The sequence below is a fragment of the Penicillium psychrosexuale genome (genome assembly GCF_028828465.1).
Source record: "Penicillium psychrosexuale strain IBT 29551 chromosome Unknown utg000004l, whole genome shotgun sequence".
Taxonomy (NCBI): domain Eukaryota; kingdom Fungi; phylum Ascomycota; class Eurotiomycetes; order Eurotiales; family Aspergillaceae; genus Penicillium; species Penicillium psychrosexuale.
In genome coordinates this window covers 1,657,139-1,670,820 of record NW_026643189.1, presented here as the reverse complement: position 1 = coordinate 1,670,820, position 13,682 = coordinate 1,657,139, and the positions used below count along the sequence as shown (strand labels likewise).

Below are 13,682 nucleotides of genomic sequence, written 5' to 3'. Positions count from 1 at the left end.
ATTGTTTTTGAAAAGAAAAAATCATCACGGCATAATGAGCATCATCCGAGAATAATTTACTTCTTGCCAGCCTTGGCAGCGGCCTTGGTGACCTTGCCAGCACCACCGGCGTTCTTCTCGACGGACTTGATGACACCGACGGCAACGGTCTGGCGCATGTCACGGACGGCGAAACGACCGAGAGGGGGGTAGTCGGTGAAGGCCTCAACACACATGGGCTTGGAGGGAACCATCTTGACGATAGCGGCATCACCGGACTTGATGAACTTGGGGGAGGTCTCGGTGGCCTTACCGGTACGGCGATCGATCTTCTCGAGGAGCTCAGCGAACTTGCAAGCAATGTGGGCAGTGTGGCAATCGAGGACTGGGGCGTATCCAGCGCCGACCTGACCGGGGTGGTTCAGGACAATGACCTGAGCGTTGAAGGAGTCACAGGCGGCAGCGGGGTCGTTCTTGGAGTCGGAAGCGACGTTACCACGGCGAACCTCCTTGACGGAGACGTTCTTGACGTTGAAGCCAACGTTGTCACCGGGGTTACCCTGCTTGAGCTGCTGGTGGTGCATCTCAACGGACTTGACTTCAGTGGTGACGTTGGCGGGGGCGAAGGTGACGATCATGCCGGGAGAGATGATACCAGTCTCGACACGACCGACGGGAACTGTGCCAATACCGGAGATCTTGTACACATCCTGGAGGGGAAGACGGAGGGGCTTGTTGGAGGGACGGACGGGGTTCTCGATGGCATCGATGGCCTCGATGAGGGTCTTTCCGGTGGTCTTGCCAGCCTTGGTCTCCTTCTCCCAACCCTTGTACCAGGGGCAGTTGGTGGAGGGCTCGAGCATGTTGTCGCCGTTGAAGCCGGAGATGGGGACGAAGGGAACGGACTTGGGGTTGTAGCCGACCTTCTTGATGAAGTTGGAGGTCTCCTTGACAATCTCGTTGTAACGCTCCTCGGACCACTTGCAGGTGTCCATCTTGTTGAGGGCAACGATGAGCTGCTTAACACCGAGGGTGAAAGCGAGCAGAGCGTGCTCACGGGTCTGGCCATCCTTGGAGATACCAGCCTCGAACTCACCAGTGCCGGAGGCGATGATGAGAATAGCGCAATCGGCCTGGGAGGTACCAGTGATCATGTTCTTGATGAAATCACGGTGACCGGGGGCATCTGTAAGAATGTATTAGAATGTGTGCAACTCACTGAATGGATGGGACAGTGTCTCTTACCGATGACGGTGACCTCATACTTGGCGGTCTGGAACTTCCAGAGAGCGATATCGATGGTGATACCACGCTCACGCTCAGCCTTGAGTTTGTCAAGAACCCAGGCGTACTTGAAGGAGCCCTTTCCGAGCTCAGCAGCCTCCTTCTCGAACTTCTCGATGGTACGCTGGTCAATACCACCACACTTGTAGATCATGTGACCAGTGGTGGTAGACTTGCCGGAATCGACGTGGCCGATAACGACAATGTTGATGTGGTTGCGCTCTTCCTTACTGTTGGGACTGAGTTAGTGTGTTCTGATGAGAATGAGACAGGTGAGAGATGGTCACGTACCCCATGATGACGGTTGGAACTTTTTGTAGTTCTTTGTAAGATACTAGAAAAAATCTGTGGAAAAACTTGCTCAGAGACTACGGCAGAACGCGTAGAGGTACTGAGCAAAAGTAATCAGTAAAGGTAGTTGGAAGAGGGAGAGAGACGGCTTAAAAGCAGTAGGGGGGCAGGAAAAACTCACTGTAGCAGACGAGAGGAAGAAGAAAAATCTGTGGGAGAGGGGAGGAGGGGAAATCCTTATATGGAGGGGCAAGCGAGCGAGGCGAGTCAGCAGGTGGGGCCAAGCCCTCTTTTGGTTAGGGCTTGTGATTGGTTCTAGCCCTTACCCGTGTACGCAGATTTTGCAAAGTGGGCTGGTGGGCTGAGGTACATGTACCTTCCTTAACACGTACTTTCCCATACTGAAACATGTACTGTCTACTCTGCGCTTGAAACACCCTCCCTTTCTCTGGTTTTCTCCTGCCACGGCACTCCACTCGGTGTGAAAACTTTTTTTTTCTTCGGCTCCGTCCCAGCCCACTCTGTGGCTCTAAACGCCTGAACTGGGCAGCAACGCAGAGTGGTTGGGTGAGAACCTTCTAGGTTGCATTGTTTACTGTACCTATTTCCCGCTTTCTCTGGCACCGTACGAATTCCTGTGGCGATATTGGATGACTCGTTCCATTCTTTTCTCTTTTTTTCTCTCTTTGTGTTTTCAGAACCCCGCAGGTGAGGGGCAACATGCTCACCGCCAAATAATCCCACCAACAATGTCATGCATAGAATTTTATTTGTTTTGGGCGTCTGGTGATCCGATTTCTCTGTAGCAAATCCCAGGCAGAACCAATGTCGGGCTCTACATCCGTACTAAGTCGGTAATATTTTTATAGTGGCGAAGCAGCACGACCGGTCTAGAAATCACCGCCAGGGTACAAAATAAAAATGCATAAAAAAGTTAGATTTTGAGTCCGCTGATCGCAAAATAGTAATGTTCAGTGTTGATCAATTTGGGTATCCTTGTATCAACATGATAGTTTTGAGTCATATATGCCCCAATAAACACCTGGTAAATGCGCCAGTTGCACCTCGCTGTAGTAAAACCCAAAAATGAAAGATGTGACTTGTTCCCAGCCTTGTCGCCCAACTCTAATTTTCTCTCCACCGAGCACCACACGACGTACACTGGAGCTGTCAGACACGGGTACCTCACGTTAGATGTAAGGAGGGAGACATACCTTCAAGAATGTAGTCATCGGTTCATCTGCACTGCGAATCTGCAGTTGGAAGAAGTACGCACGTTCCCCGTTGCAGCTTTCAGCGGGGCATTGAGCTATAGGGAAAAAAAGAGAGTATCAGCCCTGTATACTCTACGGACATGTCACTTCTGAGAGAAGATAGCAGAGATAACTTACTGCCAACACTGTCAGCATTGGCAAACTCCTCCTTGCCACCAAATACGTCGTCCACTTCCTTTTGTTTCATATCTTTCTTCTCGAAATAGTTCTTCTCCAGCGGTGCTTCGTAGGGGCAGACGCGGCATTCAAAGCGGTTCACACCCGCCGGGAATCTTGTGCTCGATTCCGCTTTAGAAATAGTGAGCGCATTGCTGCAGTTGGGACAGACTAGGGAGAGGAATCAGTTTCTGTTCTGGCTGTCGCTGGACAGCGTGAACTAGGAGATAGCACATACAGACGAGCATCTTGATGATCTGACAGATGCAGTGGGTAAGGCTAAGAAAGAGTCAGACAGCTAGACCAGGAGAAAGGTAAGTTCTCAGCAGCTATACAATGTAGTTCCCGTCAGGTGCAGATATCGCCGTCGATAATAAGAGATATAGGCGCGCGGCTAAATCCAGACGGGATTCGGATGATTATATATCCGGGGCGGCCCGCGTGTGGAATGGGGAACAACTCCGACAACCTGTAGTATTTACCAGGAATTTGAATGCCTCTTTAACCGGCAATCCAGCTTGTACATACATATTCCACTTCGTTTCCCCGTGGAAGACTCATTCTGGTCAGCAATACACCCATACAAAACGCCGGATTATTGTTACAACTAGCTCCACGCGCCCCATAACAGCTGAGCACCAATTTGTGTACTACCGACTTCACTCTCGGGTATTCCGGACTCTGTGGACCCATATACAAAAATGGCTGACGAGGTGAATATTACTTACCAAACCTTTGCTCACTGTCAACGCTAATACCGCTATGATTTAGGGCGCATCACCCCGCGAGCTGGTCGTGGAGGCCTGCCGCCGGGACCAACCGCACCTAATTGAGCAAGTGCTGAACGATATGGAAGACAAGACAAATGAGCAAGTGGCACAATTCTTCAACGAGTTGACAGACTCTATGGGAAACCACGCATTGCACATCTGTGCCCAGTACGGCAGCTGTACGTGTTTACCTCGCCACTTCGTATCTTTCATGCAAGCTAACTCCTTTTTTTTGGTCAGATGATACCATGGACGCACTATTTGACATCCAATACTTCGAATGCGACCCGTTGACCCGGCTGGACAAGGACACACCGTTGCACATCGCAGTGCGGTACGCCAACGATAAAGACGCAGAACTCGGCGAGGCTATGATCAAGATGATGTGTGAGGCTGGCTGTGACCCTCGAGTGCGGAATAAGCATGGTCAGAAACCTGCCCAGCTGGTCTTCAACAATAACGAGATTAAGAAGATCCTTCAGCAAACCGAGTATATCATGGCTGAAGGTATTCAAAATACCGGGAATGGGGCTGACTCGGATGGTGCGGCCAGTGATAGCGATTAAAGGGGCAAGTTCAGGGTGTTCGCATTGTCATCAGTTGTATTGCAGACATTATCTGTTTCTGGTTAGAAGACTTGAGATTCTCTAGTCGCGATGTCTGTTTTTATACACGAGTCTTAGACTTGACCGCATCTTCTATTTCTATTTTACGATTATTATGAATTAAGTACAGTCCTTAAGGGTTGTTATCATAGAATTGACTTCTTGTTTCAGCGAACTACTAAAGTAAATGGAAATGCCATTCGTCTATTTTCGAGGGGGATATCACAAAGCTAAACTTTCGATGCCTTAACAAGCTTTTCTACTTGATCCAGCCACTTGCGGGAGAACTCTTCTTCGGTAAACCGTTGAGCTGAGCGACGGGCCCGCTGCCGCATGGCAAGTTTCTCTGCCTCCGGAAGAGCAAGGGCGGCCTCGAAAGAAGCAGCAAACTGCTCTTCTGTTTCAGCTCGGAATCCAGTTGCACCATCACCCAAATCAACGACAATGTCTTCACGTGGACCGCCCGAGTCGTGTGTCACGCAGATGAGACCGGCGGCTTGGTACTCGACGACACAAATACCGAAGTGCTCGTTCCACATGGCATTGACACCAACTGAGGCGGTACGGAGATGTGACAGCATGACAGGCCAGCTGGCGTCGCACAAGAATGTAGTATGGTCGCGGATGCGAAGTTCATGCGCTAGAAGGCGCAGGTTGTAGATGTGGGTTTCATCAGGGCTGGAATGGCGCACCGACCCAATGAGCACAAGACGTGGAGGGGGTTGGCCTTCATATGCTGGGTTCTTTGTTCGTTCCTGTAAGAATCGCGCAAAGGAGCGCAATACTAGCGGGTGATTCTTCTCTGGCCGGAATTGGGCGATGTAAAGTAGAACGGGCTGGCGAGTTTTCTCGCTCTCCGCGTCAACGTCGATATTTGATTCCAGTTCGGTGACTGCTGTTGGGGGGAACACCACCGCCGGCGATGACGCTGTCCCATCGCCGCTGCTATTGCTGTTTTTCTTGCCGGTGCCCCAGAGCTTGCGAATGTGTGCTGCCGTCCAGGATGAGTTGCACATAACTACATCGATCTGTCGACCGACCCAGCCATATAGCTTGGCAAATATCTCCCAGTATCGACGCTTGACTTTCCCTTTCCACCCTTTTCCTGCACCGGAGTTGATCCCTTGCACCCCGCTCTTGTCGTCGAGAGAGGCGAGCATGTCGGTTGATATGGTAGGGTAATGAACGTAAGCGCCAACAGGCACTGTCGGGAAAAGCCATTTGCACAGAGCGAGTGTGAATGCATAGCCCATGGTGTCAACAAAAACATCCGGTACAAGCAGCGTAAAGGCATCGTAGGCAACAACCAGTGACCCCAGCGATTGTCCAAGCAGCGTCATGTAAGGATATGAGCTACTGACAACATACTTGCGGGTCGTCAAGTATAGAAGCACCACGGTCGGAGCATGTAGGTGAATGTTGAACCTGTTCTCCACCTTCTCCAGCATCGTGGCTTTATTGACTTCATGGTCACCCGTGTAGATAGCACAGATTGCCTTCGGCCAGCGTTTCTGTGTTGCACGTATTGCTTCCCATAGAACTCGTTCGCCACCTCCGCCGGCATTGCTGTAGCACCTGGTCAGCGTTGTGTGTTTTGGCGTGTATAGAGAATGCCATACCAGAATGGGTGGAAGAACCCAATAATCCCATCCCAGTTCTCTGGACTCTGGTTGCTTTCCTCACCAGTACCACCACTGCTTTCACTACCAGTTGTAGTCTGTACCCCGCCTGGGCCTGAGCTATCCACCTTCTCCCAGTCCTCATCTTCGCCACCGTTCCGCGATACTGAAGTTGTTGAACCCTTCGGCCGTGAGGCGCGTAACTCCTCCTCTTCAGATCGCGCCCGCGCGATCACATACTCACGGCGAGACCGCGTTCGTCGCCATATCAGCCAGCCCACTCCCCGAAACACTAGACCTAGGAGAACGCCTGTTAGCTTCGGAAGCAGGACAGCCGTGGCGGTGAGGACCAGAATGGCCAGAATGACGTTTGATAAGAGGGCCATGGTGAAAAGGCAATATTTAAAGAGACCTCATCAGAAATCACACATAGTAAGAGGATTTGAGGTCAAACTGGAGAACAAGTCAGATAATGCTCCCCCTCTCTTGCTGTCAACAAGTTGATCGGGCCAATGAAGTAATCACGTGTCACATGATGATCTCCAAATATCCGATTGCCGGTCCGCAATTCCTATAGCCTCACCTTTTTTTTAGCCATCTTTTATTTTATTTTTATTTCATCTCTCACCCCGCTAGCAGTGATGCATGCCCTCTGCTCGTCACAGGCTCTGCACTTAATGCGGCGAGCTATACAATTGCCTCGCTCGCAAGTTCGACACTTCCACCCAACAAGACCAACCTCATCCATCGTCGACCTTGCACTTGACTCCTCTACCGCATTTATTCACGGCGTCCATTCTGTTTCATGTTTACCATGGGCTGCCTCAATCCCTTTAACGGCTGTACTTGTTCGTACATTTGTCGGGTTGCCTATCATGTTATACACTCGACTCCATCGCCATCGCGAAAAGAAAATATCGCCAATTATAAGCGCTTGGGCGAGGAGATATGCAGACAAAAGGAGCAGAGAGCTTTCCAATGTGCCTCGCAACGATGTAACACGTTCTCAAATGGGTAAAGAATTATATGGCAATATAAGAAAACGAACAGCTGAGCTTCATAAGCGTTGGGGAGTATCCGGAAAGCACAAAGCAATCGCCTTCCTGCAGATACCTGTCTTTATTGCGCTTATGGACAGTCTGCGTGGGATGAGCGGCAACAATCGTGGTATCATTGCCTGGCTATCGTCGTTCATCGAGTCGCAAGACCCTGCCTCCGCAGCCCAATCTTTGCATTTAACCATCGAGCCCACTCTTGCGAACGAGGGTGCCCTCTGGTTCCCGGACTTGCTGGCCGGTGACCCCACAGGCGTGCTGCCATTTTGTCTGACTGCGTCGATATTGGGGAACGTTCTGCTGGGATGGAAAGTCAAGCCTTGGAAGACGATTTCGTTCCTCCCAAAGAACGAGATGTACAAGCAGCTCTCTTTCACCGGTTTGCGGTCCTTTGTCATAGTTTTGACATGCTATATTGGATTTGCGAGCTTTGTTCAAGAGTTACCAACTGCGCTTATGCTCTACTGGATCACCAGTACCAATGTTGCCACGCTGCAAACCTGGGTACTTGACAATAAGGTGTTTTCACCGGTAGAGATTGGCGTATACAAAAGGCAAGCCATTGTTTTCGAGAGGCCGGGCGATAATGATCCTTTCCAGTTGAAAAACTTGCGCTGATTCCAATTGCGAGAATCGTATCATTTGGAATGACATGGGTTCTTTACCTTGAATCGATGATGGTTCGTCCAGCGATGCACCATTACAGGGTTGCGAGCTACCCACGCGCTGGTCTAAATGAATTCCAGAGTTTTATTAAGATGGAGGCCACATTCAGGTCGCGACAGGACACCGCTTGGGGTTGCGCGTCGACATTCATAACCCCCCTGCTCCAGGATGCACATAGTTCGTCGACTAGTTTCGAGGTTCATTTGTGCATAATTCTCCTTGCCCACCCGTTTTCGAACATGTACAATACCTTTTACTTCTCATAATACTAGTCGGCCGCGTATGCGGCCTCTGTTCTTACCGACGTACGACTTCAGTAATCTCATATATGTAGGGTTTGAAATGAACGAGCAATAATTTAGGTTTCTCTAGGGGTGGTACTCTTTTAGTAGCTTAATGTTCTCTCGAGCGGTTATCAAAGATTTAGAAGGGACTGGATTTATATGAACCATGATGTAAAGCGACCTAGTGACTCCAGATGATGGACATTATATATATCAATCACAATCCGACTTCTGTTTTCATATTATTTTCTTTCGCTATGTTATAGGTAGAAAAATAACAATTAGCTACAATAATACAATATACCTAAGGTAGGACTAGGATACATATCGGGCTTATGCGGTACAAGGCATCAAATGCACAGCCGACTTTATTTACATAATCTGGAGATTGCAAACGACTCGTAAAATTGACAAAACTATGTATTCTCTAGGAAATTGCAAGACGTATAAGAGCCACCCTTCAAAATGCTTTGGAAATGTCACAAATAGAACAAGACAAAATAATGCCTAAAGCTTTGACTTGGGAGGCTGTTCCGAGGCGCTCGCTTCCTGGTTGACTTCCACAGTGCGCGAATCAGGGCCCTGACCAAAGAAGATGACCTCGACAGTAACATCGTCACTAAGAAATGTTAGCCAAACCGCCCAAAAAGTAAACGTCAAAGGGACAGATATCCTTACCGGTATCGGCGAGAGTAAGGACTGGGTAGCGTCAACAACGCACACACCATATCCTTGTCCTTTCCGCCCATTGCATTCCGCACAAGATGCGTTGCTGCGTTCTTGTCCTCAACAACAAATCGAGTAGCCGCGCCAGAGATATCATATTGCTGCTGACGGATAGGACGCCGTTGGCCCTCGCTCGATGCGTCGGTTGCAGCTTCTACGGGCAGTGTCTTCTGACTATCGAACCTGAACCAGCTCTGTAACCAAGCCTTGCTACCCGTGCTCGCAGCAGCAGATTGTTGCTGCTCAACCCATTGACCAACCAGGCCGACCACTTCTTCATTGCTCAGCATCTCCCACAGACCATCGGTAGCCATGACGACAAAGTCGCCCTTGGAAGGATCGATTTTGGTGGTAGTAATGATAGGCTCGGCAGTGACATAGGGGGGCGTCTTCAGCATTGGATGAGGAGTGCGCCCAAAGAACTTCGCTTTTATCGTATCTTGAACATCCCGGCTCCATTTATAGAAAGCGTCACCGAATGCACGGCTGGGTTCGAGCTGGCCCAGGATTCGGCCATTCTTCGTGACATATGGTTCGCCGGGGTGCTCCTCGCGCAAACGTTTGATTTCAGATGGGGTACCACCAGTCTGGTCCTCGGAAAGAGCAGTAGCGGTCCATTTCCCGCTAGGGCCGCGACGGCCCAGAACTGCTCGAGAGTCTCCGGTAACAGCAACCCTGAGGTCTTTGGACTGGGAGTCATAGAAACTGAGAAGAGCACATGATCCTGAGAGAGCAGGAGCAAGGAGCTCGGCAGCGACCCGTCGTGATTTAGATTTCATGACTTCCTTGAAACTCTCATGTACGATGTCATTGTCGAGGCGGACGAAGCCTTTCTTGATGGCAGCATCGATAGCCTCGGATGTTGGCACGAGGAGAGATGGATCGGCAGAAGCAGCCTTGTAAGTTGTGTTCAATTCACGGGCCACATATGAGATCAAGACATTGCGCAATTTCGCAGATGTGGTCCAGCCCCTGACTTATAGTTAGTATCTGCGTCATAAGTATTCAACCTTGAGCTAGCGTACGAGTGACCGTCAAAAACACCCCAGAACATCCAGTCACTGCTTGGCTCGCCATTGCTGACAGCAGCCACGGATGCTGGGATCTCCACTATCTTCTCCGCATGGTCGTCCTCAATGGGGGAGTTGCTGGGAACCTGAACAACATCGTAACGAACAACACCCTTGCCCCGATTGACCAAATATGACTCCTCGTTCTTACGAAGCTTCTGGGTCGCTTGCTCGGGAGTCAACATCTCGAGGACTTGGCGGTCTGAATCGTCTGTATGCTTGGCGAGAGGTTGGTCTTTGGAGAGCGTCGTGGTGTAAAATTGATCGCCGCTGACCAGCAATGCACGCCGTGTGGTCTCAGCCGGTCCTTCTGCGTAGGCGGAGTTGAGGGCACTCGATGCGAAATCCCGGATCTGGGTCGCTGCCGATTTAACGGTGTCACCCTGATAAGTATACCATGCCCCAGAGGCAACGACGGTCGAGATAACGGCGAGGGAGAGTTTGCGGCGATGCATAGATAATTGAAAAGCTACTGGAGTGTGTGATGAGCGTCTGCTGCCAGTATATGGCCGAATACCTCGCAGCTGGTTGAAAGTCAAAGGGCACGGCCGTTTAGCGGCAATGTTCCATACTGGTGCAAGCCGAGCAGTACGGCAGGCCTGAACAGTCGCCCGACGCATTGGTCCAGCGATAATAGGACAGCTGATAAATTTATGTGCCTTTTCAAGGCAAATAACCGCTTTGAGAATGTATGTAGAGAGGTTTCAAGCTTGTCAAGGAGCTGGGTCTCCGCAGATGAAAGTCACGTGTAAATGTTATCCAAAGGGAGCTAGTCCGTATTAGTCTCTGTCGTCATTCCCCGCGGGTTTCTTTCGGCGCGCTCTTCTCGCTTTCTTTACTTTCGCAGGCAGCTTCTATTCTATACTTCCAAAGGCTTTGCCTCGGTGTGTAGGATGTCATCACGAGCAATCCGAAAACTGCAGAAGCTGCGTGAACAAGAACAGCAGCGAGAATCCGATCAGCAAGATGAGTCAAGCGAAGACGAAGCCCCGCGCCCCACGAAACCGAAGTTCAATGCCTTTGATTTGCTGAACGCTGAAAATGAGGATGAAGAGGAAGATGAGGAGGATATCGAGGAGGAACCACCAGAGCCTGAACCAACTCCGATAAAACTCAAAAAGAGCAACAAGAAAAAGAAGAAGAAGAAGGCAGCCAAAACCTCTAATTCGGCCAATACCCCGCCTTCAAAATCGAATGAAGGAGATTTGGACGAAATTGATCGGGCTTTGAAAGAATTATCGACAGGTGGGCATTCGTCGGTTGGCGCAGGTCTATCTACCAGACACAATCCCGAGGCCTCTTTCCCAAAGACTACGAGCGAATTGCTCGGCATTGAACCCAAATTTCTCAATGCGACGAATGAGATGCGCAGACTGTTTGGAAATGTCGTTCTGGAAAACTTTGATCAACCAACGGATAATGGAACGGGCCGTCGTCGGGATCGCAATCGACAAATGATCGACCTTGCTCAAGCCTTGACGGGAAGATACAGTCCAGCTAGCCGAGGTCAAAGTCTGGCTGGAGTTACATTGCGACGCAATGTTCTTATGCAGGGGAAAGATGAGTGGCCTCGTGCTCCAAGTGGAGGGCTAGGCATGGAGACTGTGGAGAAGCTTCCTTCCGGGGAAACTCTCTACCGAATAGTGCACAATACGGCCTACCAAGATGTACAACGGCAGTTCGACCTCTGTGTGGAATCGATGGACCCACAGAGACTCATCGGGCACCTCCAATACAACCCTTACCATATTTCTACGCTTCTCCAAGTGTCAGAGATTGCCAAACACCAAGGCGATCATGCTGTGTCTGCTGATCTGATGGAAAGAGCCCTATTCAATATCGGACGCTCAGTACACTCTTCGTTTGCCAATCGCCTCAAGGAAGGTGAGGCCAGACTTGATTTCATGCATGCGGAGAACCGAGAGCTCTGGCTGGTTGGGTGGAGGTACATCACCAACCTAGCAATGAAGGGCACATGGAGAACCGCTTATGAATGGGCCAAGCTCTTGCTCAGTCTGGATGACAGCGATCCTTACTGCATGAGATTGCTCATCGACCACCTCGCGCTCCGAGGTAGAGAATATGCACAATTCGTGCAGCTCTGCACCCAGACACGTTTCAGTCGCGACTGGGCCAACCTCCCCAATATTCAATGCTCCCTGGTAATGGCATACCTCCGGTTGAATAAGCCCCAAGAATGTCGCCGACAGCTGCATCTTGCCATGTCCCGCTACCCGTGGATATTCAGCAGGCTAGCACAGGAACTTGATGTTCAGCACGTCCCCAAGCAAATATGGGGCAAGATGCCTCCTACAGGCGCTCATGAGCTGCTTACCGAACTCTACATCGCCCGCGCCAAGGACCTTTGGAATACTCCCGAGGCTATTTCTCTCATTATGGAAGTCGCAGATTCTATCTCTGGCGAGGAGCCTAATGACCCGCCAGAGATCACTTTGGACATCGCTCGTCATGTGGTCTTGTCCGATATAGCCAAAGTGACAACCCATCTTCCAAACCACTTTGTGGCTGGCCGACTATCATCCTCTGACCCTCTCCCTCCCTATGAATCCGAAGCCTATAAACAACAATCTGAACCTACACCATTATATGCAGCCCCTGCTGGTGGTGGCGAAAATTGGCTGCAGGATCTCCTTGGCCAGATCAACCACGACGCCCGCCCTCCCTATGTCCCATCGGACGACGAAGAGCCAATTGGTTTCGAGGATGAAGACGAGGATACAGAGCACTTCGATATCCCACACTCACGCCCACCACTCAGAGATCCGGCGGCCCTTGAAGGGTGGCTCACGCGCGAGGGTCTGCAAACTCTTCGTATTTTCCTTTCTCAATACGGAGTCGATAGAGGCAATTGGAGCGAGGTAGTTGTGGACTATGCACCTTTGACGAATTATCTAGAGGCCATGGCGGCAATCACAGAAACAGCTCGCCGACAATTGTTAGACAGCACTATCAAGGACTCTCTTGGGGATTTTGCGGTCAGCATGCTCGAGGACGAACTCGCGATTATGCGAGGAGAATAATTCAGCTTCATGATTAGCACTCTGTGTTAGTCTGGGTACATAGAAAATAATTGGATGATCCTATGTACAACAATGAGATTGTAGTAACATTTATAGCATGGCCCTGGGCTATGTTGGAAATTCCACTGAAATCAACACATTAACTATTTTTTTCGACTTTATTGTATTGCTTAATCACCGACTGCAAATATTCTCTTGCCCCTTGACTTCACTATCACCTTTTAAATTCGAACATTGACTCGAGGTAGAGGAAGTCAAGGTCACAGACGGAGCTGCGGTTGAGAGCGAGGTCAAGAAAGACGAAATGGTGCTCGAGGTAGAATTCAAAGTCACAGACGCAGGGCTGCTAGAGAGGGACATGGACGCGGTAGAGCTTGCAGTCAATGGCGCTGAGGACAAACCTACAGTAGGTGTATCGTAGATATAATCGATCTGCACACAACAGTACAGACCAGGGAGCATTTCACAGTCCGATCTAGTCTTGGTTATAAATCGGGGTTGACAGAGAAGCCTTAGTGAATGTTTCAACAAAGTTCAACCAGTGTTCGTCTTACCCAACTCCGCCGCAGTGATACCATAGACCCTCTCACAACTCACAGGTGGCATATTGATGTACGCAACCCAATAGCTGCAATCTTCGGTGCTGTCTGGGGAGGGAGTGCCGTCTGGGGTAATGAGATAGGCTGCTGCCTGCCCTAGGGCAAGGCTGAGGGCAGAAAGGAGTGAGAAGGGAGACTTCATGGCATGTTCTGAAGTAGTAATGGGAGCTTCAAGATGGATAGTAGTCTAAGGGATCAATACTCTATGAATTAAATGTATTCTGCAATAGCCATGTACATCAATACCTTGGAAACCCGAAATC

The 13,682-nt window shown here is 50.1% G+C and overlaps 8 protein-coding genes across 8 annotated transcripts; 3 read left to right on the top strand and 5 right to left on the bottom strand.

Annotated features, from left to right (window-relative positions):
- Positions 1 to 56: 56 nt before the first annotated feature.
- On the bottom strand, positions 57 to 1,559 carry N7518_006449 (elongation factor 1-alpha; the record flags this gene model as incomplete). Its single annotated transcript, XM_057187376.1, has 3 exons — positions 57 to 1,165; positions 1,225 to 1,493; positions 1,555 to 1,559. 3 exons carry the CDS (start codon positions 1,557 to 1,559, stop codon positions 57 to 59), a joined length of 1,383 nt encoding a protein of 460 aa, XP_057039079.1.
- Positions 1,560 to 2,679: 1,120 nt separating this feature from the next.
- N7518_006448 (DNA-directed RNA polymerase III core subunit RPC11) lies at positions 2,680 to 3,232 on the bottom strand (the record flags this gene model as incomplete). The annotated part of the gene is made up of 4 exons (XM_057187375.1): positions 2,680 to 2,715; positions 2,769 to 2,863; positions 2,946 to 3,155; positions 3,223 to 3,232. The coding sequence occupies 4 exons, from the start codon at positions 3,230 to 3,232 to the stop codon at positions 2,680 to 2,682; spliced, it is 351 nt and encodes a 116-aa protein (XP_057039078.1).
- Positions 3,233 to 3,685: 453 nt separating this feature from the next.
- N7518_006447 (ankyrin repeat-containing protein ANK1) lies at positions 3,686 to 4,320 on the top strand (the record flags this gene model as incomplete). Its single annotated transcript, XM_057187374.1, has 3 exons — positions 3,686 to 3,697; positions 3,756 to 3,933; positions 3,995 to 4,320. The coding sequence occupies 3 exons, from the start codon at positions 3,686 to 3,688 to the stop codon at positions 4,318 to 4,320; spliced, it is 516 nt and encodes a 171-aa protein (XP_057039077.1).
- Positions 4,321 to 4,589: 269 nt separating this feature from the next.
- On the bottom strand, positions 4,590 to 6,364 carry N7518_006446 (alpha-1,2-mannosyltransferase ALG11; the record flags this gene model as incomplete). The annotated part of the gene is made up of 2 exons (XM_057187373.1): positions 4,590 to 5,925; positions 5,979 to 6,364. The coding sequence occupies 2 exons, from the start codon at positions 6,362 to 6,364 to the stop codon at positions 4,590 to 4,592; spliced, it is 1,722 nt and encodes a 573-aa protein (XP_057039076.1).
- A 624-nt stretch (positions 6,365 to 6,988) lies between these two features.
- Positions 6,989 to 7,651, top strand: N7518_006445 (putative mitochondrial export translocase Oxa2; the record flags this gene model as incomplete). Its single annotated transcript, XM_057187372.1, has 1 exon — positions 6,989 to 7,651. The coding sequence occupies one exon, from the start codon at positions 6,989 to 6,991 to the stop codon at positions 7,649 to 7,651; it is 663 nt and encodes a 220-aa protein (XP_057039075.1).
- Positions 7,652 to 8,490: 839 nt separating this feature from the next.
- ptcF (type 2C protein phosphatase ptcF) lies at positions 8,491 to 10,399 on the bottom strand (the record flags this gene model as incomplete). The annotated part of the gene is made up of 3 exons (XM_057187371.1): positions 8,491 to 8,602; positions 8,662 to 9,681; positions 9,735 to 10,399. 3 exons carry the CDS (start codon positions 10,397 to 10,399, stop codon positions 8,491 to 8,493), a joined length of 1,797 nt encoding a protein of 598 aa, XP_057039074.1.
- A 273-nt stretch (positions 10,400 to 10,672) lies between these two features.
- Positions 10,673 to 12,820, top strand: N7518_006443 (transcriptional repressor TCF25 family protein; the record flags this gene model as incomplete). The annotated part of the gene is made up of 1 exon (XM_057187370.1): positions 10,673 to 12,820. The coding sequence occupies one exon, from the start codon at positions 10,673 to 10,675 to the stop codon at positions 12,818 to 12,820; it is 2,148 nt and encodes a 715-aa protein (XP_057039073.1).
- Positions 12,821 to 13,354: 534 nt separating this feature from the next.
- Positions 13,355 to 13,561, bottom strand: N7518_006442 (uncharacterized protein; the record flags this gene model as incomplete). The annotated part of the gene is made up of 1 exon (XM_057187369.1): positions 13,355 to 13,561. The coding sequence occupies one exon, from the start codon at positions 13,559 to 13,561 to the stop codon at positions 13,355 to 13,357; it is 207 nt and encodes a 68-aa protein (XP_057039072.1).
- Positions 13,562 to 13,682: the final 121 nt, after the last annotated feature.